Source organism: Pseudophryne corroboree, chromosome 4, assembly GCF_028390025.1.
Source record: "Pseudophryne corroboree isolate aPseCor3 chromosome 4, aPseCor3.hap2, whole genome shotgun sequence".
Lineage (NCBI taxonomy): Eukaryota > Metazoa > Chordata > Amphibia > Anura > Myobatrachidae > Pseudophryne > Pseudophryne corroboree.
This window is the reverse complement of record NC_086447.1, coordinates 753,098,755-753,123,505: the sequence shown is the minus strand read 5'-3', so window position 1 is coordinate 753,123,505 and position 24,751 is coordinate 753,098,755. Positions and strand designations below refer to the sequence as shown.

Below are 24,751 nucleotides of genomic sequence, written 5' to 3'. Positions count from 1 at the left end.
CTCACCAACAAGTCTTGCAGATTACAATAACTCTACAAATGCTATGAGGAGATGCAGCTATGTAGATCCATCAGTACTAATACATAACAGTTCTCTTGTCACAGGGAGACACACAGTATCAAGCCTTGCAGAGAGAAACTGGAGTAGTTGTCCAAAGCAGCTAATCAGTATCTCACTGTCATTTCATAGAGCATGTTAGATAATTGACAGTGACAAGCTGTTTGCCAGTTTTGGGCAACTTCTCCACTCTCTCTCCAAGGGGAGAAATGACCAACCAAGTTGGAAGGGGCGCTCAAGCTGTGGCTCCAATTAATGTATGTTAAGCAGCTGTCTGGATAGGCTAGTCACACCTATAACATCATACATACAAACAAGAATAACAGAAATAAGACCTTTGATAAAGCAGCAGTTAGCTGTGAAACGCGTCAGGTGTGAGCTTGAGTCACCTTTTCACTGAATACTTATCACCGCTTGGGCCCCTGAGGACTCTGCCAAAATAGCGCTATATGTACCCACATCCATATAACAAGGACCGAACATCATCACAACTACGCACTACTGGTGAGGACTTTCCTGTTGTATTGCTACACTACTGGGACAGTTATTCATCCAGCGTTGTTATTACAAGCATTCGGCCCGGGGATTGTGCTACAACCCCAGGATAAGGGACATTTCAATTGTGCGGGTCCCATGGGGACATTGGATCAAGCGGCAAGTGAATAATCTCTATATGTATGGTGACTATGAGCTCATTAGTGCAGTGAGACCTATTTCATGAAATTATTTTATTGCAATTTGAATTCATGAAATATTATTGTAATTTTATTGACAATCCATCTCAGTCAGCGCTGTCTTATTTCTGTTACTCTCTCCAAGGGGCCTATTTATCACCATCCGCATCCAGGATGTGGATGACAGGTGATAAAATCGCCCCAACTCGCACTGCGATAATTGATTACATCGCAGGGATGTATCAATTATCGCATGCAGGAACAGAGCTTGCAGTCAAGCTCTGTCCCTGCGATGCCTCTTCGCAGCATCATCGGGGTATTTTTCGGAAAAAATACCCCGATGTCCTGCTGCGCATGCGCCGCCCCCGCCGACATCGCCGCCGCCTGGTCGACCCCACCCCCGTTGCTACTATCCACGCGCACCTTGGACCCCCTTCCCCTGCCAGGAGATCAATATACTCACCTGTCCAGGGAGCCGGTCCGCGCTGCTTCAGGAGGCTGCCGGGCCCTTCTCCTGTGCTGTGACCCCCGGTGCTGTCAAGTGCGCTGCCGTTTTGCAGCGTCACTTTACTGCACCAGAGTCACAGCGCAGCACATGGGGAACCCGGTGCCAGGCAGCGCTCAGTGGAGCAGCGGACACCGGCTCCCTGGACAGGTGAGTATGTTGTTGCTTTTTTTTTACACTGTGACCAGCTTGTGTGTCCATCGGACACACATAGCTGATCACTCTGCTGGGTCCCCGCTCAGCTTTCTTTGCCAGGGGCACAGAAAGCTGGGCAAAAGGGTGCATATCGCAGTGCTGCCCTGTGAACTCGCCAGCCTGAGCTGGCGAGATTATCACAGGGCATACTGCACGATTTTTTCACATTTTTTTTGTAGCCAATTTGGCCACATCACATTTCCCATTATAAGTCTGGGGAATGCGATGTGGGTTACTAAAAAAAAAAGTGAATTAAAGGGTTTGGAGCAGTTTTTCATGAAAACTGCTCCAAATGCCCTTTAATATATTCAGGTGATACAAAATAATGTGAAAAGGGTGTGAAAACACCCTTTTTCACATTATTTTAGTAAAAATAATGTTAATAAATAGACCCCCAAGTCTTTATACATCTCCCCCTCCCAGTGAGATGGCCTCTCCCTCCCATCCACCATTATGTGTTCAACAATGGCTCACACTCCATATGCCAATGCATCATAAAGCATATAAAGGGGAGCCAGGAGTAATGGTAAGTTAGTACGGTGTCATATATGACTACCTCCAGGGCCGCCCATAAAAGGGGGCAAATGCCGGGAGACAAGGATCAAAATTTGTCAGTGGGCCCATAACTGCTATCGATCGGTGACCATATCCTTCACTTTCTGAAAACCACCGACAGCATTCTTCTTCCCATAACCATTTGCATCTACTCTGTAAGAGCCAGTGTAATGGATGGAGCATAATACTGTAGCCAAGGTTAGCAAGAAAACTGTTGGAATAGTTGACAGAACCTAGGAAAGATTGTAACTGTGATAATTTTTGTGGCTCTAAAACTACAGTATTTATATATTCTCTTGACATTTAGGGTGTTCCTCAGCACCAACAGTGTGCCTGCAGTACAATATGTAACAAACACCTCGAAGGACACACATTTATCCTGTGTAGCCTGTAACCTTTATTGTTCTAGATGCTTTAAGATATTTCTACAGTTCCCCAGGTGTACCTCTTTGGAAGCTTCAGACACAATGATGTCATCTAGCTAACAATGAGAATTTGTGATGCTTTACAATACTTGGTCCATGACCGTTTGTCCATCTCCATCTCCAGTTAAGTTTATGTCAGATCTGGAGTTCCCGCAGTCATTCTCTTCTTCAAAGCCATGTTCCACCTTTCTTAACAATGAACAAATCCTGTATTGTACTGTTACAGGCATTACCACAAGAGGAACTATTTACTCCTCAGCGTATGTACGTTTTTATCATCACAACCATTCACACTGGATGTGACATACACTGCAGATCCTGTTTATAATCTTTCGATTTTTTTCCAATTAGTTGTGGCTTCCTTGATTCTTACAACCTCTTTATTCTTCCATATCCAACAGATTCTTAGGGGTGTATTTACTAAAGTGCAGGTTAATAGAAGTGGAGATGTTGCCCATAGCAACCAATCAGATTCTACTTATCATTTATCTAGCACCTTCAAGAAGATAATAGCTAGAATCTGATTGGTTGCTATGGGCTATGACCAGAAGGGGTGTTAGTTCCACACATGGGCCACTAGCAAAATAAATTCCTTGTGGAATATATGTCCCAAAAAAATCAACAATTGTGTGGAATAGTTTGTATTGTACAGTTTATTATTTGGTCGGTGGTGCTCCCAGAGTCAGTAGAATTTATACAAAGAGAAAAAAGAAAGATTCTTTGTTGGAGAACACCAAATAGTCTTTTTTCTCTCTGTATAAATTGGTTACTATTGTAAAGCGCAACAGAATATGCTGTGCTATATAAGAAACTGCTAATAAATAAAATAAATAAATACTATGGGCAACATCTCCACTTCTAAAAACCCGCACTTTAGTAAATATACCCCTTAGTATATGTCTTCATTTACTGCATTTTGTACAGCATTTGTATTAAATCTGCATTCCCATAGTGTATGTGAGTCTCTGTCACAACACTATCATCAATCAGTCTATATAGTGTTTTTTTACCGTCCCTTGTTACTGTAGCCATTTTGGTAACACTGGATGTTCCTTTGACTTCCGTTCGCAATTCAATTGCCTCTTTAGTTGCGGTTGCCATAGCCACTGCACATCTGAATGTGAGATTTGCTTCTGTTAATAACCAATTCTGCATACTTTCATTCACATTTCAACATGCTAATCTATCCATCAGGGCATCATTCAAGTCATTCCTGAACTAGCAGTGCTTGGACAAGCTCTCAATTCTGCAACAGGAGCAGCAATGGATTGCCCATTATGTTTATGAAAGTTGAATCTTCCAGGAATCATATGTGGTTTTGGTGACAAAAGATATTGCATAATTTTCAATTTCCATGGATGTTTTGTTTGACAGTATTTCAAGAGCAGTTAGACCCTGTAACTCGAAATTCTTTCCCCTCATGGTCATGGCCGTCTTTTTGTATGGGCTTAATGGGCTCTTGCCCAAGGGCCCCAGTAGTGTAAGGACCCTAGGCTAATAGCTGAGGGTCCCCTCTTTCCAGGAGTACCAGATTTTGGAAAATCGGCCATGGGGAACCGGAGATATTCGACTTCAAAGCAGTGGTCCCCATCCAAGCCTGTTAGTTGCTCTTCCCAGCCAGATATCTCAGGTTCTGTCTGACACAGAGTTGTTCCGAGAGTATTCTCCAAATGCTGGGACTCTCCCCTTTCGGTGGACTCTGGCATCTTGTCTCTACTGTGCCCAGAACCAGAGATATCAGCCTTCAAGCAGCTGGTCCCTGCTCCAGCTCCACACGCCTGGTATGCAGTTTTATATTTTCATTGGAGGATTGCTCTAGTTCCTGAACTCTGATCTCAACTCCCCAGCACCTCCTGAAAGGTGGGTCTCTGTAGTTTTTTTTATCCCATTAACGGCTAAGAAATATATTTCCAGGAACTTGAGATATCTGCAGTCAAGCAAGCTGACCTCCCACCAGAAAATGATAAATATTAAACCCACACAACCATCCACTCCTCCCCTACGTATTAAACACCCTATACCACCCTGGAAGTCATGTACCAGGGCCACTTAATCCAGCACAATGCCCACATCTACAGTTCAGTGTTCTTCCTCCCACCCCATCTGTGCAGTAAAGGAGTAATAAGCAGAAATTACTGCTCCAGGTCCTATATGCTTAGCTGAAGATAGAACACTCCCTACCGCCCATGGGACATCAAAGCTGCCGCTGATAGCACCCCCCACCCCCACTGCTGGAGGATGGGTAGGGGCCCCAGTGCGTTGCTGTGCCCATGGTCCTACACTGCTGTTAAGACGGCCCTGCTCATGGTGCTTAAAAGGGCCAGGACTTGATTCCCTCCAAGAATATCTTTAGCGGTCAGGTAGACAACATCTCAGTGTACAACATCCAGTCTTCATTAGTATTATAAAAAGCATACATGTTTCCAATGAGTGAGTGAATCATCAGGTACCTAATAATTTATTTATTTGTGGCGAGCACCAGGTTCAACAAAATTCTTCTTGGCAACTTTTGTGTCTTTATGTTTTATTCACATAGCAAATAAAGCGGTCTATACATTAGGAGTGTATCGTATTCATTGCCCTCCTGATGCCTGGGTTTGGGAACTGACAAAATCCAACAATTCCAACAATTTGCTGATTCGAAACAAAAAAAAAAAGGAAATCCGCGAGTTGCAGATTTTTAACATGCTGTATTTTTGCGGTTTTCCCCAACAAATTGCAGATAAATAGAGTCCACAAATTGGATTGGCAATTGGGAATTGGCCCGTGGATATATGGCCAGTATTAGACACAGTGAAGCAGCGTTGAATGCAAGTTGGACGTAATTACACCCGCACTGTGGAGGTAATTCCAAGTTGATCGCAGCAGGAAATTTTTTTGCATTTGGGCAAAACCATGTGCACTGCAGGGGGGCAGATATAACATTAGCAGAGAGAGTTAGATTTGGGTGGGTTATTTTGTTTCTGTGCAGGGTAAATACTGTCTGCTTTACTTTTACACTGCAATTTAGATTGCAGATTTAACTCACCACACCCAAATCTATCTCTCTCTGCACATGTTATATCTGCCTCCCCTGCAGTGCACATGGTTTTGCCCAACTGCTAAAAAATTTCCTGCAGCGATCAACTCAGAATTACCCCCTATGTACACAAAACTAAATGTAGATATTCATCCGAGTCATATACATCAATATTCCCACACTGCCCCTATTCATACGCTTGGTTACATAGTCTTCATTGTTAAAAGCGCACATTTGCCCCAGCACCGTGGGGTAAGAGATACATTGGAAAACAGGAGTATCTACACATAAACCCAACTCTGCATAGTCCGCATGTACTTGATGCTCCCTTGCTCATTTTGCCTATGTGCGACGCCCGATTACCATCCAGCAACACCCCTTCAAGTGGAGATGCAACTGAACTACATACGCCAGTGATTCCGTTTGCATTCAACTCTACATTGACCTCAAAGGTGAGAATGCACACACACACACACACACGCACGCACACACACACACACACACACACACACACACACACACACACGCACAAATAACAAGCCCATAACAGACTGACAATTACATAATTTAAATATGGGAGTGGAAATTCACTAGACAACTGCAAACTGAAAATAGTACCAGGCAAGACACACTATAACATAAAAAAAACTTCCAATTATACTACTATAGAATTACTGTTTATTACATTGCAGAATAGAGCACCTATTTTCCTGTGCTGAAGCCCTCTTTATTTATTATAAAAGATTTTCAGTGCTCATCTGCTATTCTCCAGTTACATTTTATCCTCATTAAATCTTCTTGCTGTCTTTTATTAATGTAATGCCTTTATTCCATTTTCCGTATTCAGATACTTGTTGACTAGTCTGAGATGTTTGAAAGACTGTCTTGTTCTTTACGCACAATGATCATTCAGCCTTTCTGTATATGCCATTAACACCTGTATGCAGCTGACATCTTGCTTTCAAGACAAGGTAGGTCATCTTCCTTTTAATTTCACAAATACGCAGAAGTGACAAACATTGGGGACATTCCTGCTAACAATACCATCTGCTTCCTGTCATGATTGGGCAATAGTCAGACTCTCAAATGAGATGTAATGGGAACAACACAGTAAACCTGCTGACATTTACACTAAGGAAATGTACCGTCAGCCATCACTTTACATGTAATGTGTTAGCAGTGCAGACCTGTGCTATAAATTTACTGACTTGACAAGGAAAGAGGAAGCAAGATAAACAATGAACTTTAGTTAACACATTCAGAAAATCAATAACAATATTTTACCTTCAACAGGCATACAAAAGAATGTTTAATGCTTGTTCGAAGTAATGAATAAATTTGGTGAAAACTATTTGTAAGAAATGAACACTAATATGTCAGTTTATGTAGTATAAAACACAGTCAATTAATGTTTGTGATTGGTAGACTGAACAGGGTCTTTCCAGTTAAAAATAAAAATGTTATGTATATTTTGAACAAAGACCAACATTACCAGACACTGAAAAATGGGTAGTAGCGTTCCATGATAAATCGGGTTTCTATCATAGAAGCTCATTCTCAAGGCCACATTCTGAAAGTGTCTGAATGTACCATTATCGACAGCTAGGGGCAGATTACATTTGTTTCACTTTTTTTTTTTAGCTTAACTACGTCACTCCATCTCTTGACTGTCAAACCTACAGTATGGGCCAAATGTAATCGAGTGAGAGTTTCAGAAAGTGAGAGATTTGGTAAGGTTTTTCAGGTTTTTTTTTTAAAGTGGCAATCATTCACACTGCAAAACCAGGTTGATCTTGATGTGTAAATGACTGCAACTTTAAAAAAAACTGCAAAACCTTACCAAATCTCTCACTTTCTGAAACTCTCACTCTATTACATTTGGCCCTATGTGTCTGATTGGTTAGCTGAGTATGAGTAAAGGTGTAGCATCCAAATACGCCCCCACACACACACCCTTCTTACCGTCCTCTAGTCCCCACTTGTACCAGTTGAATTATTTGTTTTTTTTAATGTTTTTATTTCTGTACCTTAATTTTGTTTACTGAGCCCATACTCTTAATCTTACTCTTTATACTTAATTTTGTGTTTGAGCCTATTTCACTTATGCCATCTTTTTCTCCTTTTATTATGTGCATCCTGATATCACTAGTTGCCAAGTCTTTGTTTTGTACAGGGAACCACTGTTATTATAATGCACACACAATGTAAATGTTACAGTGTGTAAAAGCCGGGTACACACTGGAGTGATATCAACCCAATATGTTGTTTCCTTCTCGAATCGGAAAAACATATCAGGCATATTTCTCAGTGTGTATGCCCAATATGTGGGTGTTGGGATTCAAGGTATAGGACAGGTATATTGGGGTGCTTAATGAGTGGGACGAGAGTTTTAGGCTTGCAGGTGGGAGTAGTTGGTCTGATTACACTTTTTTTTTAAAGTCCCCCAAAGAAGGCCCAAATATATACTTATACCCATTTTTATATCCCCCGAATTCAATTTCAGCATTTATTTTGCTGAAAAAACTTTCCATTTGTAAAAAAAAAATGCATTTAACAGCCATTTGACCCTACGCCAAATATATTTAATATTACCTATAATGTACATCTATACTGTTGTCCTATGTTAATTTTGCATTTTTTTTGAGGCACAGGCTGATTTCCCCATTTTCACCCTGTTTTTTCACTTTCACTTTTTCTCACCCAAGTCCCATTTTCGCAAGTTTGGAATAGAGTAGAGTGAAAAACGGGAGCGTGAATACCTGCGAAAAGCCGTGAAAAATTGCCGCGATTTTGCAGCTAACTGGATATCGCCCTTTATCTGCTTAAAGTTTTAATTATATTTACTCTTAACATGTTTCCGGGAAAGTCCTATGAATCATTTAGATTCTAATACTAAATATTTCAGGTGTCTTGTCTGCTATTCTTCCATAGATGCTCATGCAACTCTGGAATGTGATATAATGAAGTCAGTACTGATAGAATATCATCCAAATGGGTTAAAACTCATATCCACAGTAACTTCTGCAACTCTGAGTGAAATGAAAGACAAAACCCACACGAGTATTATTTTGTGGGTCTATCTTTGGAGCTTGGAGATTGCGACTCTGTTGTCTAATGACATTGACAAACCACTTGACCTGATGTCTCAGTGTTCATTATTTCATAAGATAACTCAGATGCTTTTTAGATGGCTCAGTACATAGAGCAAGAAAAAAAAAAAAAGTTCAAGCATTTGCCAGCTTTAGAATTTGTTTCTATCCATTTTCCATTCATTTGCCATGGCCAATGATTCTTCAAATACATGTGGATAACCTATGTCCTTGTCTTAATAGTGAATTACATTGATATACTACATTATGCTAATGATTCAGACACATAAAGAACTTGCTGGCTCTCTTGCCGTTTATTTCTTCAAGTAGAACACAGCTACAGATATGGGCCTAATTCAGACCTGATCCCAGCAGCAAAATATTTCTCTAATGAGCAAAACCATGTACACTGCAGGTGGGGCACATGTAACATGTGCACAGAGATTTACATTTGGGTGGGTTATTTTGTTTCTGTGCAGGGTAAATACTGGCTGCTTTATTTTTACACTGCAATTTAGATTTCAGTTTAAACACACCCCACCCAAATCTATCTCTCTCTGCACATGTTATATCTGCCTCCCCTGCACTGCAGATGGTTTTGCCCAATTGCTAACAAATTTGATGCTGCGATCAACTCAGAATTAGGCCCTTAGATAGGGACAATAGTGTACTCAACTATGGTATATAACCTTTATACTTGCTACTCCTCTGATTCTCTACTTTTGTCTAATCTACTTGTCCTATTGGGCCTGCCAGCTAGAGTGAAGTGGGCACAATTCAAGACATGCTCTAGGGAAGAGAATTACTAAACTACCCTGCAAAGACTACGCACTGGCTGATATATTGCATGCCTGTCGGCGGGTGTGTATCCCGATATGACTGTGAACAACGTCATTCGCAGACTTATCGCGTTGGCTCTGCAGCACAGCAGAGCGTTACGCACAGCCTGTCTTTGCAATAAAGTACATGGGCTTAAGACACAGAAATGCCGACATGATCTCTGTCACAAGGTTCCACCACAATCTTCCTGATGAAGGCCTGCACTTTAGGGCACAATTTTTGAATACTTTAAGATTCTCTGAGTATATAGTACTACATATCATACATGTTACTGTAATAATACAATTATAAATGTTATTGGATATTGTATGTCCAGACAAAAGCAAAGCACGAATAAAGTCTCCAACCCAGTACCTGGATCATTTTAAAACGGATTATTTTTTAATTATTATTATTATTATTATTATTATTATTATTATATCTAACTGATATGTAGCAACTCATTTGATACACTCAAACCACAACAACACATCCGTTAGCCAGCTTAGGAAATCTTTTGTTAAGGTTGACATCACATCAAATCTTTATTGAGTTGCCATGAGCTTCTATATATGTTCTGCTCATAGTCCATATGTTACTGAAACATACATTGGAATACAGCAATGTATCACTGCAGTTTAGCCTGTAAGGGTATGAATACCCAGTTTTGTGTAATTAAGAAGCAACCTATTCAAGCTAAGACAGTAATTCCATGCCATCTGCCAAACCTTGTAGAGCCTGGCATGGTGCCTGTTGCCTGCTACAGCTTCTGTTACCCACCTGATCCTTGGAGACCTGCTTTGATGGAGCATTTATGCCAAGCTTTTCCAGAGGATAGACAATCTGTCGTCTTGGTCGCACAGGAACCATGTAATGAAGGGCAGATGTCAGTGAATGGGCGCAGGGATTCTTAAACTGAAAGACAACGTTCTGCACTTTAGTGAGGCGAATGTCAGCTCTTTGCCTCGCAGATGTTTAACAAACAGAGAATTCTTAACAGACTTGACTAATTGTGAGCGGGGGTTAGGGAAAAATAATAACAAATAAACTCCTAGAGCAGTGGAATGAGTCTCACATAATACCCAACACTAATGAAGATAATTATGAGAGTAATTACATTAACATCTCTGTGGGAATGACAGATAAACAAGTGGTGGTTTATGGCATTTTGCTGTACCAGTATTTTTCCCAGGAGCATGATCTCTGAGCACCAATCATATCAGCAGGATCTTATCTGCATCTCCTTATTGTCAAGCATTATATGATTAGAACCTGCTGCTTCACCAAGTCATGAGACATGCCTTAAGCTATGTCGTTTAAGCATACAGTGCTACACCATAAGGTTCCTTTATGAAAGTGTAAACCACAGTGCATTTGCTTTATTCCAGGGGTGAGCAATAAGTGACCCTCCAGCTGCTGTTGAACTAAAAATGCCAGCATGCCCTGTCAAAGTTTTATTAAGACCTGATAGAAAAACGTTGGCAGGGTGAGCTGGGATATGTAGTCCCACCGCAGCTGAAGGGTAGCTTATTGCACACCCCTTCTTTATTCTGATATCACACACCTACTTTTGTGGCAATACATCAGTTTTACATAAATCACATAGACTTACCGGGCAAATGGCAAACTAATGGAAAAATGTGCCTAAAGGAGGGGTTGGGTATGACATGTATATGTCTGTTATTAATAATCAAGAATAAAATATTTAGACAAGTCTAAGTGTCTGCTGACTCCTTTTTATTAAAATATCTAGGTAGTACAGTGAAACCTAATCACATGTAAATAAAAGGATTTAAATACCTACTGGTAAATCCTTTTCTCGTAGTCCATAAGGGATTAGTACCATGGGGTATAGACGGGTACAAAGGAGCCAGTGCACTTTAAATTTCTTCAACTGGGTGTGCTGGCTCCTCCCCTCTCTGCCTTCTCCTACAGCTCAGTTATAGGTAAAACAGTGCCCGAAGGAGAATTACATACTTGAGAAAAGGAACATAACAACAATAAGTGTGGTGAGAATTTCACACCAGCACACCAACATAAAACTTAGCCAGCAACATCTATCAACATTAACAGCAACAGCTGAACAGGAACACATAACAGAGAACCTGCAGAAAGTCACCGCACAGAGACGGGCGCCCAATATCCTTTATGGACTACGAGAAAAGCATTTACCGGTAGGTATTTAAAATCCTATTTTCTCTAGCATCCATAAGGGATATTGGGGACAGATTAGTACGATGGGGATGTCCAAAAGCTTCCAGAACGTGCGGGAACGTACGGAGATATCTGTAGCACCGCCTGCCCAAACTGGGTATCCTCTTTGGCCAGGGTATCAAACTTGCAGAACTTCACAAAGGTGTTCTTCCCCGACCAGGTAGCAGCTCGACATAGTTGTAGGGCCGAGACTACACGGGCAGCCGCCCAGGAAGAGCCCACCGATCTTGTAGAGTGGACCTTCAGAGACTGTGGAACAGGTAGGGCTGCCGATACATGGGCCTATTGGATAGTAAGCCTAATCCAACGAGCAATGGACTGCTTAGAAGCAGGGCAAAACTTTTTCTGCGCATTATAGAGCATGAACAAGGAATCCGTCTTTCTGATCTGAGCCATCCGCTTGACACAGATTTTCAAGGCTCGCACAGCATCCAATGCCTCCGGAGGAGCAGAAGTGTCAGAACTGGACGGAATCACAATAGGTTGAATCAAGTGAAACGCGGAGACCACCTTTAGCAGGAACTGCTGTCTAGAACTGACCTCCGCTCTGTTCTCGTAAAAGACCAAGTACGGACTTTTGCACGACAAGGCCCCCAATTCTGAGACACACCTAACAGAAGCCAGGGCCAGTAACATCAACGTTTTCCACGTGAGGTACATATCTTTTACCGTCGTCAGGGGTTCAAACCAGGAGGACTGTCGTAAGCGTAACACTACATCCAGATCCCAAGGTGCCGTAAGCGGCACGAATGGAGGTTGTATGTGAAGCACCCCTTGCAAGAAGGTCTGAACTTCTGGCAAGAGAGCCAACTTCTTCTGGAAGAAGATGGAAAGAGCTGAAATCTGGACCTTAATGGATCCCAGACGTAAGCCTTTATCCACTCCAGCCTGCAGGAACCGTAGGAACATTCCCAATTTGAATTCTGCAAAGGGATATGTGCATTCCTCGCACCATGAGACATATCTCCGCCAGATATGACGATAGTGTTTTGACTTCACAGGTTTCTGTCTTGCACCATAGTGGCAATGACCTTTCGGAAAGCCCTTTTTGAGCTAGGATGTTCCGCTCAACTTCCATGCCGTCAAACGAAGCCGCCGTAAGTCCGGGTAGTCGAACGGTCCTTGTTGAAGAAGATCCATTCTTAGTGGTAGAGGACAAGGGTCCTCTACGGACATGTCAAGAAGAGCCGCGTACCACGCTCTTCGGGGCCAATCCAGGGCAATCAAGATTGCTTCCACTCTTTGATGTCTGATCCGCTTGAGCACCCTTGGGACCAGCGGAATCGGAGGAAACAGGTAGATCAGCTGGTAAGGCCAAGGCGATGTCAACGCATCCATTGCGCTCGCCTGAGGGTCCCTGGTTCGGGAGCAATAGCAGCGAAGCTTCTTGTTGAGACGAGAGGCCATCAAGTCGATCTGTGAGCATCCCCACCTGTCGATGATCTGTTGAAACACCTGAGGGTGTAGTCCCCACTCTCCCGGATATCCTGAATCCCGGATATAAACTGAAGTAACGATTCATGTGCTAAAGCGAGGGGCAGCAGGTTCTTAAATATGTTTAGGGATCACTACTTGTCTCAAGTAGTCAAGGACCCAACTAGGGGTAAAACTACCTTGGATCTAGTAATTACTAATAATGTAGACATTATATCAAACACTAAAGTTGGGGAGACTTTGGGTAACAGTGATCACTATATGATCACATTCGACATTAGTTTCAGGAAACATAGTTAAAGGGGTTCCACCAAAAACTTTTAACTTTAGGAAGGCTAATTTCAGTATGCTTAGATGTGCACTTAACGACATAGAGTGGGAGGTTCTGTTTAATAACAAGAACACTTCGGAAATGTGGGATGTTTTAAAAGGGTTGCTGGATAGCAATATTCATAACTTTATTCCCATGGGCAGTAAACGCAGGAGTATTAAACTCAAACCGATGTGGCTTAACAAGAAGGTTAAGGCAAAAATGGATAAAAAAAAGCGGACTTTCAAAGCATTTAAATCTAATGGAAAGCAGGAGTCTTTCAAGTATTACAAGGAGTGTAATAAGAAAAGCAAAAAAGCAATAAGAGCAGCTAAAATGGAAAATGAAAAGCAAATCGCTATAGAGAGTAAAACCAATTCTAAAAAGTTTTTTTAAATACATAAACGATAAAAGGTTAAAAGAGAAGACTATAGGTCCATTAAAAGATGAATTAGGAGAATTGATAAATGATGACGAAATAAAAGCGGAAATACTGAACAAATTCTTTTAATCAGTATTCACCAGTGAAGAACTGATGGTGGGAGTAGAGCATAACAATTGTGACAGTAATGATTCATGGTTAGATACTTGTTTAAGCGAAGAAGTAGTCCGGGAGAGACTAAGCAAAATTAAGATTAATAAATCACCTGGTCCTGATGGACTTCACCCGAGGGTTCTTATGGAACTTAGTTCACAACTAGCACGACCCCTATACTTGATTTTCAATAGTTCAATTAGATCAGGCATGGTACTGAAGGATTGGCGTATAGCTGAGGTAGTGCCATTATTTAAAAAGGGATCCAAAAATCTTCCGGGAAACCACAGACCAGTTACTTTAACATCTATAGTGGGGAAAATATTGGAAGGAATTCTAAGGGACGGCATACAGGAGTATCTACAGTCCGCTAGGATTATTAGCAAGAACCAGCATGGGTTTGTGAGGGACAGGTCATGTCAGACTAACTTAATTAGCTTCTACGAGGAAGTGAGCAATAATCTTGATCAAGGAAAAGCAGTGGATGTGGTCTTCCTAGATTTTGCGATACAGTTCCTCATAGGAGACTGATGATCAAATTAAAGCAGCTGGTTGGACAGCAGGTTACAGCGAGTAGTGGTCAACGGGAAGTACTCAACCTGGTCCCCAGTAGTCAGCGGAATACAACAAGGGTCCGTACTCGGACCACTACTGTTCAACATATTTATCAATGACCTAGAAATAGACCTGGAAAGCACAGTGTCAATCTTTGCAGATGATACTAAACTGTGTAAGGTAATTAATTCAGAATTGGATGTGGAGTCCTTACAGAATGATCTATCTAAACTTGAACTCTGGGCGTCTAAATGGAAAATGAGGTTCAATACTGACATATGCAAGGTTATTAATTTTGGGACTAAAAACAAACTTGCATCCTACATATTAAATGGGGAACGCCTAGGGGAAACAGAGTTGGAAAAAGATTTGGGGGTATTCATTGATAATAGGCTTAATAACCATACACAATGTCAAAACGCAGTAAAGAAGGCAAGTAAGGTGCTAGCGTGCATAAAAAGGGGAATTGAGACAAGGGACTCGGATGTAATCATGCCGCTGTATAAGGCATTGGTACGTCCGCACCTGGAATATTGTGTTCAGTTTTTGGCACCATTGTATAAAAAAGACATCAGTGAACTCAAAAGTGTTCAAAGGCGAGCTACTAAACTGATTAAAGGCCTAGAAGGACTGGACTATAAGGAAAGACTTACTAGTCTGAATATGTATACACTAGAAAAGAGGCGCCTAAGAGGAGATATTATTAATATCTTCAAATATGTAAAGGCACATCACAAAGAGTTATCAGAGGAATTATTTATTAAAAGAACACAGTTTAGGACATGTGGGCACTCGCTGCGACTGGAGGAGAGAAAGTTCCAAACGCAACGGAGGAAGGGGTTCTTCACTGTTAGGGCAATCAGGATGTGGAATTCCCTGCCAGGGATGGTGGTAATGGCGGACTCTGTAATTGGATTTAAAAAAGGAATGGATAAATTTCTGAATGAAAAAGCTATCCAAGGTTATAATACTTAAATATCAACGTGGTTAATCCAGGGGTAACATGAGTTATAGTAGCTAACTAGTCATAAAACATTATTCAGCAAGTATGTAGAATCATCACAACTTAAAACAGGTTGAACACGATGGGCAATTTGCCTCTATTCAACCTCAAATACTATGTTACTATGTAAGGTCGTGGCGACTTAGAAGTCCGCTTCCCAGTTGTCCACTCCCGGAAAGAAGATTGCGGACAGTGCGCTTACATTTCTTTCTGCCCAGAGGAGTATTCTGGACACTTCTCGCATGCAGGCCCTGCTTTTTGTCCCTCCTAGGCGATTGATGTACGCCACGGCCGCGGAGCTGTTCGACTGCACCTGGATCGCCTGATCCCAGAGTAGAGGGAATGCCTGAATCAGAGCATTGTAGATAGCCCGAAGTTCCAGAATGTTGATCGGAAGTAGGGCCTCTTGGGCAGACCACCTGCCCTGGAACTGCGCCCCTTGGGTGACAGCTCCCCATCCTCTCAGACTTGCATCTGTCGTGAGGAGGATCCAATCCTGAATCCCAAAGTGTCGACCTTCCAGCAGGTTGGTGGACTGTAGCCACCACAGGAGAGATATTCTGGCCTGAGGTGACAGCCGAATCATCCGGTGCATCTGAAGATGGGAACCAGACCACTTGTTCAGGATGTCCAATTGGAATGGTCTGGCATGAAACCTTCCGAATTGAATCGCCTCGTACGAGGCCACCATCTCTCCCAACAAATTTATGCAAAGATGAATGGAGACTCGAGTAGGTCGCAGCACCATGCGAACCACTTCTTGAAGTGTTCTCACTTTTTCCTCTGGGAGAAACACTTTCTGTGCTACAGTATCCAGTAGCATCCCCAGAAACAGGAGCCGCTGAGACGGTTCCAGGTGGGACTTCTGCAGAGTGAGGATCCACCCGTGGTGCGACAGAAGTTGGATAGTGCGACCTGTGTGGAGCAATAGAAAGCTCTCTAGAACTCGCTTTTATCAGGAGATCGTCCAGGTATGGAATTATATTGACCCCTGGAACCTGAGTTGAAAAATAATTTCCTCCATCATCTTCGTGAACACCCTCAGAGCTGTAAACAGGCCGAAGGGTAACACCTGAAACTGGTAGTGCTCGTTCAGTAGGGCAAACCTCAGATAGGCCTGATGAGGAGGCCAAATTGGGATATGTAGGTAAGTGTCCTTAATATCCAGGGACAGTAGGAATTCCTGTTGTTCCAGGCCTGCGATCACCTCTCTCAAAGATTCCATCTTGAATTTGAAAACCTTCAGGTAAGGATTCAAGGACTTCAGTTTCAGAATGGGTCTCACAGACTGGTTTTGGTACTACGAACAGACTGGAATAGTAACCCTGTCCTTGTTGTAGTAGGGGCACTGGAACAATGACCTGCGACTGGACCAACTTGTTTATGGCCAGTAGTAGAGTACCACCCATATTTTCCAAAGCTGGTAAGCTTGATTTGAAAAATCGTTCGGGAGGAGCATCGTCGAACTCCAGCTTGTAATCCAGAGAGATAAGATCCCTTACCCAAGCATCTTGGCAGGAACCGTCCCAGATGTGGCTGTAGTGACGTAACCGAGCTCCCACCACGAGATTCTCGCGGGGTGGGAGGGCACCGCCATGCCGAAGACTTTGCGGCAATAGAACTGGTGTTCTGGTCCTGAGATCCTGCAACGGCTGGTTTCTTAGGTTTTCGTCTGGAGCCTCTAGCTGCATTGGAGGCCCCTATGCCCCTAGTTCGAAATCTGTAGGACCAAAAGGACCGAGTAGACAGTCCCGGGTAGGTACGTCTAGCAGGTGGAGCCACCGAAGGGAGAAACGTGGATTTCCCAGCAGTAGCTTTGGAAATCCATGCGTCCAATTCACCTCCAAAGAGCCAATCAACTGTGAAGGGAGGAGATTCCACATTATGTTTGGAGTCAGCATCAGCAATCCACTGACGCAACCATATGGCTCTACACACAGGCACAGCCATAGCCATGGTCCTAGCATTAATATTGTCAATCTCTTTAAGGGAGTCACAGAGAACTCTTGGCATGTTCTGAATGTGATTCAGGAAGATAACAGTATTAACTAAGGTCATATCACCCGAGAGACCTTCCTTAATTTGATTAGCCCAGGAATGAATTGCAGGTGTCATCCGGCAACCTGCAATGACCAGCCTTTGAACACCTGCAGCAATGTAAACAGATTTTAGAGTGGTCTCAATTTTCCTATCTGCCGGGTCCTTTACTGTAAAGGAGCCAGGAGCAGGGAGTACCGCCTTTTTAGAAAGGCGAGTGACGGAGACGTCCACTGCTGGAGACTCTTCCCAGAATTTTCTGCCTTCAGGGGCAATGGGGAATGTATGCAAAAACCGCTTTGACACCTGATATTTTTTATCTGTATTCTTCCAGGCTATTTTAAATAAGTCATCCAATTCCTTGGAATCAGCAAATGTGACTGTCAGTTTGTCTTGTGAGAGGAAAATTGAGTGAGGCTGTCAGCGTTTTTTGTGTAAACAACAGTGAGACTGTAATATGAGAAATCCCTCAGAGGGATGTTACTTGTGCACAAATATAGCGGCTCTCCCCTTCTACACCCGGTAACAGCGATCCAGGAACTGATATAAAGGAGCTGCTGCTGCTATGCTGAGGAAGGGGCGCCAAAATGCAGCTGAGCCTGCGACAGCCAAGGCACCATGCCCCGCTGAACAAACAGCCCCTCAGGACAGTGGTCCTGCAGCGGGGAAGCGGCTCTGCAGAGGCCGGTGACCCCCCCCAAATCCCATGGTGCAGGTATGCTGTTGCCCAAACAGCATACCGAAAGAAATAGAACTTTAAAAGAAATTGAAGAAAAAACTCTGGAGCTTGCAAAGTGTGCATCCTCCCCTGAGGGCACTTTTTTCTAAACTGAGCTGTAGGGGAAGGCATAGAGGAGAGGAGCCAGCACACCCAGTTGAAGAAATTTAAAGTGCACCGGCTCCTTTGGACCCGTCTATACTCATTATACTAATCTGTCCCCAATATCCCTGATGCTAGAGAAAAATGAATTTAGATGGACAGGTACATTCTTATTGACACAGGCCTGATTATAAACTGTGTGTCTCTCCCATCTATAACAAAAATTGTTAGGGGTAAAAAATAGGATTTTAGTACCTACCGGTAAATCCTTTTCTCCTAGTCCGTAGAGGATGCTGCGGACTCCAAAAGGACTATGGGGTATAGACGGGATCCGTAGGAGCTTGGGCACACTGAAAAGACTTTGACTGGGTGTGAACTGGCTCCTCCCTCTATGCCCCTCCTCCAGACCTCAGTTATAGGAACTGTGCCCAGGAGACACGGACATTTCGAGGAAAAGATTTTTGTTCAAACTAAGGGCTAGAACATACCAGCCCACACCACAACATACCGTACAACCGGAGTAACAGTAAACCAGATAACAGTATGAATTTAACTACAGCAACAAGGTGAAACAACAAACACACAACCCGTGTGTAAACCAATGCAACTAATAAGAATACACTGCAAGTAACCGTCCGCACTGGGATGGGCGCCCAGCATCCTCTACGGACTAGGAGAAAAGGATTAACCGGTAGGTACTAAAATCCTATTTTCTCTTACGTCCTAGAGGATGCTGGGGACTCCAAAAGGACCATGGGGTCTATACCAAAGCTCCAACACGGGCGGGAGAGTGCGGACGACTCTGCAGCACCGATTGAGCAAACATGAGGTCCTCCTCAGCCAGGGTATCAAACTTGTAAAATTTAGCAAAGGTGTTTGAACCCGACCACGTAGCTGCTCGGCAAAGCTGAAGTGCCGAGACCCCTCGGGCAGCCGCCCAAGATGAGCCCACCTTCCTGGTAGAATGGGACTTCACTGATTTCGGCACCGGTAGCCCAGCCGAAGAATGAGCTTGCTGAATCGTACTACAAATCCAGCGTGCAATAGTCTGCTTCGAAGCAGGATGACCAATCTTGTTGGAAGCATATAGGACAAACAGCGCCTCTGTTTTCCTGGCCCCCGCCATTCTGGCGACGTAGATCTTCAAAGCTCTCACAACATCAAGAGACTTTGGAACTGCCACAGCATCTGTAGCCACAGGTACCACAATAGGTTGGTTAATGTGAAACGAAGAAACCACCTTCGGCAGAAATTGTTGACGAGTCCTCAATTCCGCTCTATCCGAATGGAAGATCAAGTACGGACTCTTGTGAGATAAGGCCGCCAACTCAGACACCCGCCTGGCAGATGCCAGAGCCAAAAGCATGACCACCTTCCAAGTGAGAAACTTTAACTCAACCTTACGCAAAGGTTCAAACCAGGAAGACATAAGAAACTGTAAGACCATGTCAAGATCCCATGGTGCCACCGGGGGCACAAACGGAGGATGGATATGCATCACTCCCTTCACAAAAGTCTGAACCTCAGGGAGAACAGCCAATTCCTTCTGAAAGAAGATAGATAAAGCCGAAATCTGCACCTTGATGGAACCCAATTTCAGGCCGGCATCGACGCCTGCCTGCAAAAAATGGAGAAACCGACCCAAATGAAATTCTTCCGCAGGAGCAGCTTTAGTCTCACACCACGAAACATACTTTCTCCAAATACGGTGATAATGTTTTGCCGTAACTTCCTTCCTCGCTTTAAGGAGAGTGGGAATGACCTCCCCGGGAATACCTTTCCGAGCTAAGATTTGGCGCTCAACTTCCATGCCGTCAAACGCAGCCGCGGTAAGACTGGAAACACGCATGGTCCCCGCAATAACAGGTCCTCTCTTAGAGGGAGCGGCCAAGGATCTTCCACAAGTAATTCCTGAAGATCTGGATACCAGGCCCTTCTTGGCCAATCTGGAACGACAAGAATTGCTTGCACTCTTGCTCGTCGAATGATTCCCAGTACCTTTGGAATGAGAGGAAGCGGAGAGAACACATACACCGACTGAAACACCCACGGAGTTACCAGGGCGTCCACTGCACTGGTTTGGGGGTCCCTTGACCTGGAACAATACCTCGGAAGCTTCTTGTTGAGGCGAGACACCATCATGTTGATCAGCGGAGTTCCCCAATGCTTCGTCACTTCTGCAAATACCTCTTGGTGAAGAGCCCACTCTCCCGGATGGAGATCGTGTCTGCTGAGGAAGTCTGCTTCCCAGTTGTCCACTCCCGGAAGGAAGACTGCTGACAGAGCGCTCACGTGCTGTTCCGCCCAGCGAAGGATTCTTGTGGCCTCCGCCATAGCCGCCCTGCTCCTTGTTCCGCCTTGACGGTTTATATGCGCCACCGCTGTTATGTTGTCCCACTGTATCAGGACAGGCCGACCCTGAAGAAGGCTTCTTGCTTGTAGCAGGCCATTGTAAATGGCTCTTAACTCGAGAACATTTATGTGGAGACAAGATTCCTGGAGCGACCATTTCCCCTGGAAATTTCTTCCCTGGGTGACTGCGCCCCAGCCTCGGAGATTTGCATCTGTTGTCAACAGGACCCAATCCAGGATACCGAATCGGCGCCCTCCTAGGAAGTGAGAACTTTGTAGCCACCACAGGAGAGAAATCCTGGCCCTGGGAGATAGACTTATCTTCCGGTGCATGTGCAGGTGAGACCCGGACCACTTGCTCAGCAGATCCCACTGAAACACCCGGGCATGAAACCTGCTAAACGGAATGGCTTCGTACGCCGCAACCATTTTCCCCAGAACCAGAGTACATTGATGAACCGACACACTTTTCAGCCTCAGAAGCTCCCTGACTATCGTCTGCAGTTCCAGAGCTTTGTCTTCCGGAAGAAACACCTTCCGTAAGCCCGTGTCCAGAATCATGCCCAGAAAGGGCAACCGAGTGGTTGGAATCAACTGAGACTTTGGCAAATTTAGCAGCCAACCGTGTTGTCGCAGAATGGACAGAGACAAATTCACATTTCTCAGCAACCTTTCCCTGGACCTCGCCTTTATCAGGAGATCGTCCAAGTACGAGATAATGGTAACCCCTTGCTTGCGAAGGAGAACCATCATTTCTGCCATGACTTTGATGAAAATCCTCGGGGCCGTGAAAGCCCAAACGGCAATGTCTGAAATTGGTCATGAGAATCCTGTACCGCAAACCTGAGGAAAGCTTGATGCGGAGGATATATCGGGACGTGGGAGTAGGCATCCTTTATGTCGACTGATGCCATAAAGTCTGGAAATCACAGCTCGAAGAGATTCCATCTTGAACTTGAAAACCTTCCAGTATGGATTGAGGGACTTTAGGTTCAGAATCGATCTGACCGAACCGTCCGGTTTCGGTACCACAAAGAGGCTCGAGTAGAACCCCTCCCCCCGTTGGGACGGGGGAACGGGAACAATGACCCTCTGTTGACACAACTTTTGTATTGCTGCCTTCACCACCTCCCTGTCCGGAAGAGACACTGGTAAGGCCGAAATGAAAAACCGGTGAGGGGGCACCTCCTGAAACTCCAGCTTGTATCCCTGAGATACTATATCTAGGACCCAAGGATCCAGGCCTGATTGAACCCAGACCTGACTGAAGATCCGCAGACAGACCCCCACCGGTCCGGACTGCCCCAGGGAAGCTCCAGCGTCATGCGTTGAACTTGGTAGAGGCAGGGGAGGACTTTTGGTCCTGGGCGCCTGATACTACAGGCGACTTTCTTCCCCTTCCTCTACCCTTTGAAGCGAGGAAGGACGAATCTTTTCCACGCTTGTATTTATTGGGATGAAAGGACTGCATCTGCTGATGTGGTGTCTTTTTCTGTTGTGTGGGAACATAAGGAAGAAAAGATGACTTACCCGCCGTCGCGGTAGACACCAGATCAGCCAAGCCGTCACCAAACAAGACATTACCTTTGAAGGGGAGAGCTTCCATAGCTCTCTTGGAGTCGGCATCAGCATTCCATTGATGAATCCACAGCTCTCTCCTGGCCGAGATCGCCATGGCATTGGCCCTTGATCCCAAAAGACCAACATCCCTCGCTGCATCCTTCAGGTAATCTGCAGCGTCCTTGATATAACCAAGAGTTAGAAGAACATTATCTTTATCAAGCGTATCCATATCAGCAGCTAAATTCTCAGCCCATTTAGCAATAGCACTACTCACCCATACCGACGCCACAGCAAGTCTGAGCAATGCACCCGTATTAGCGAAAATGGACTTCAGAGACGTCTCCAGCTTGCGATCCGCCGGATCCTTGAGAGCTGCCGTGTCAGGGGATGGAAGCGCCACCTTCTTAGACAACCGGGATAGAGCCTTGTCGACATTTGGAGACGACTCCCATTTTTCCCTGTCATCAGAGGGGAAAGGATACGCCATGTAAATTCTCTTGGGAATCTGCCACCTCTTATCCGGCGACTCCCAAGCCTTTTCGCAAAGAGTATTCATTTCATGAGAGGTGGGAAACTTCACCTCAGGTTATTTCCCTTTGAACAAGCAAATCCTTGTTTCCTGCACCGCAGGTTCGTCAGAAATATGTAAAACATCCTTTATAGCCACAATCATGTACTGAATACTCTTAACTAACCGTGGATGTAAAGCAGCCTCAGTGAAGTCGACATCGGGATCAGAATCCGTGTCAGTATCCGTATCTACCAACTGAGTAAAAGGCCGCTTTTGCGACCCTGATGGGGTCTGCACCTGAAACAAAGCATCCTCCATGGATTTCCTCCATACCTGAGTCTGAGACTACGATTTATCCAACCTTTTAGACAAAGAGGCCACATTTGTATTAAGCGTACTTAACATTGTAAGTAAATCAAGTGTCGGCTGCGCCGACAGGGCCAACTCCAGACCCACATCTGCTCCCCCAGCAACCTCCTCCGGTGAATAACACTCAGCCTCAGACATGCCGACACGGAGTGTCGACACACCGACACACACACACCGCCTCAGCTAGGGACAGACCCAAAAGGAAGCCTAGATAGAGAAACACAGAGGGAGTATGCCAGCTCACACCCCGGTGCCCATATATCCCAGAACACAATATATGTTGAAAGCGCTGCTAAGGAAAACAATAATTATGCACCAATAACTGTGCACCTCCCCCTCCCACCCCGCCCCCCGATTAGCTCCGTTACTTGTAGTGGAGCTTGGAGGTCCCGGGCCAGCGTTCTCTGCAGCGGCGTGGATGAGAGAAAATGGCGCTGGTGAGCTGTGCGGCTAAGCCCCGCCCCTTCCCGGCGCGCTTCAGCCCGCTAAATTTTGAAAAATTAAAATGCCGGCGGGGGTCTGAAAAACGGTGCAGAGGCAGCGAAAAGCCTTTTGCCAGCTTCCCAGACCCAGTAAAATGCTGCCCAGGCCGCTCCCCCCCCAGCGCCCTGCACCCTGTGAGTGCCGTTGGTGAAGTGTGTGGGAGCATGGAGCGCAGCGCTACCGCTGCGCTGTACCTGGTTACTGGAGTCTTCTGCCGTCACTGAAGTCTTCTGTCTCCTGCATACTCACCCGGCTTCTTTCTTCTGGCTTCTGTGAGGGGGGTGACGGCGTGGCTCCGGGAACAAGCAGCTAGGCGCACCAAGTGATCGAACCCTCTGGAGCTAATGGTGTCCAGTAGCCTAAGAAGCAGAGCCCTTAAGTAGAAGTAGGTCTGACTTCTCTCCCCTCAGTCCCTCGATGCAGGGAGCCTGTAGCCAGCAGGTCTCCCTGAAAATAAAAAACCTAACATAAAGTCTTTTCTAGAGAAACTCAGGAGAGCTCCCGTAGTGTGTGTCCAGTCACTCCTGGGCACAAAGTCTAACTGAGGTCTGGGGCATAGAGGGAGGAGCCAGTTCACACCCAGTCAAAGTCTTTTCAGTGTGCCCAAGCTCCTGCGGATCTCGTCTATGCCCCATGGTCCTTTTGGAGTCCCCAGCATCCTCTAGAACGTAAGAGAAAATATATATTTTAGATCCGTAACATCAGCCTTAGTGATATCCACTGAGTTTTGTATATATACACATATATAAATACAGGTATACTGTTCGTGGAATGCAATCAATTGTTCCTTAACTATTTCTTGACATACTAGCTATTTGTGATCACTGACAATATTAGTTCAATACGTACAAGAGGTCAGATACAAGGATTTGTGGTACAGGTAGTTGTAATTTCTCAAAGACAAATTATTTCCAAGTCAAAAAATATAACTACTGGTTGTTGGTTTGTGATACTGGAGATTGCTTGTCATAATAACAATTTTTGCACACATTCAATTTCCCCACGTCACATCCAGCAAACATCACCACATGTAATACATTGTTCATTTGAATGGGGGCCAGTCATATTGCCCATATGCATATCTATTTACCCATAGGGGTATATTCAATTAGAGTCGTAAACTGCCGTCTTGTCGGAAAGACGGCAGTTTCCGACTGGAATAGGTCAGAAGGGGTTCCAACCTATTCAATCCAGCCTCATTTTTTCCGACAAGTTGGGAAATCCAAC

General features: G+C 44.5%; 1 protein-coding gene across 3 annotated transcripts in view; it reads right to left on the bottom strand.

The window, feature by feature from the left end:
- Positions 1-24,751, bottom strand: part of CFAP61 (cilia and flagella associated protein 61) — an 844,658-nt gene that overhangs the window by 596,384 nt on the left and 223,523 nt on the right. For all 3 annotated transcript variants that reach the window (XM_063918168.1, XM_063918169.1, XM_063918170.1), the window contains one exon: positions 10,119-10,253. In XM_063918168.1, coding sequence (XP_063774238.1) covers positions 10,119-10,253 — 135 coding nt within the window. The remainder of the gene's footprint in view (positions 1-10,118; positions 10,254-24,751) is intronic.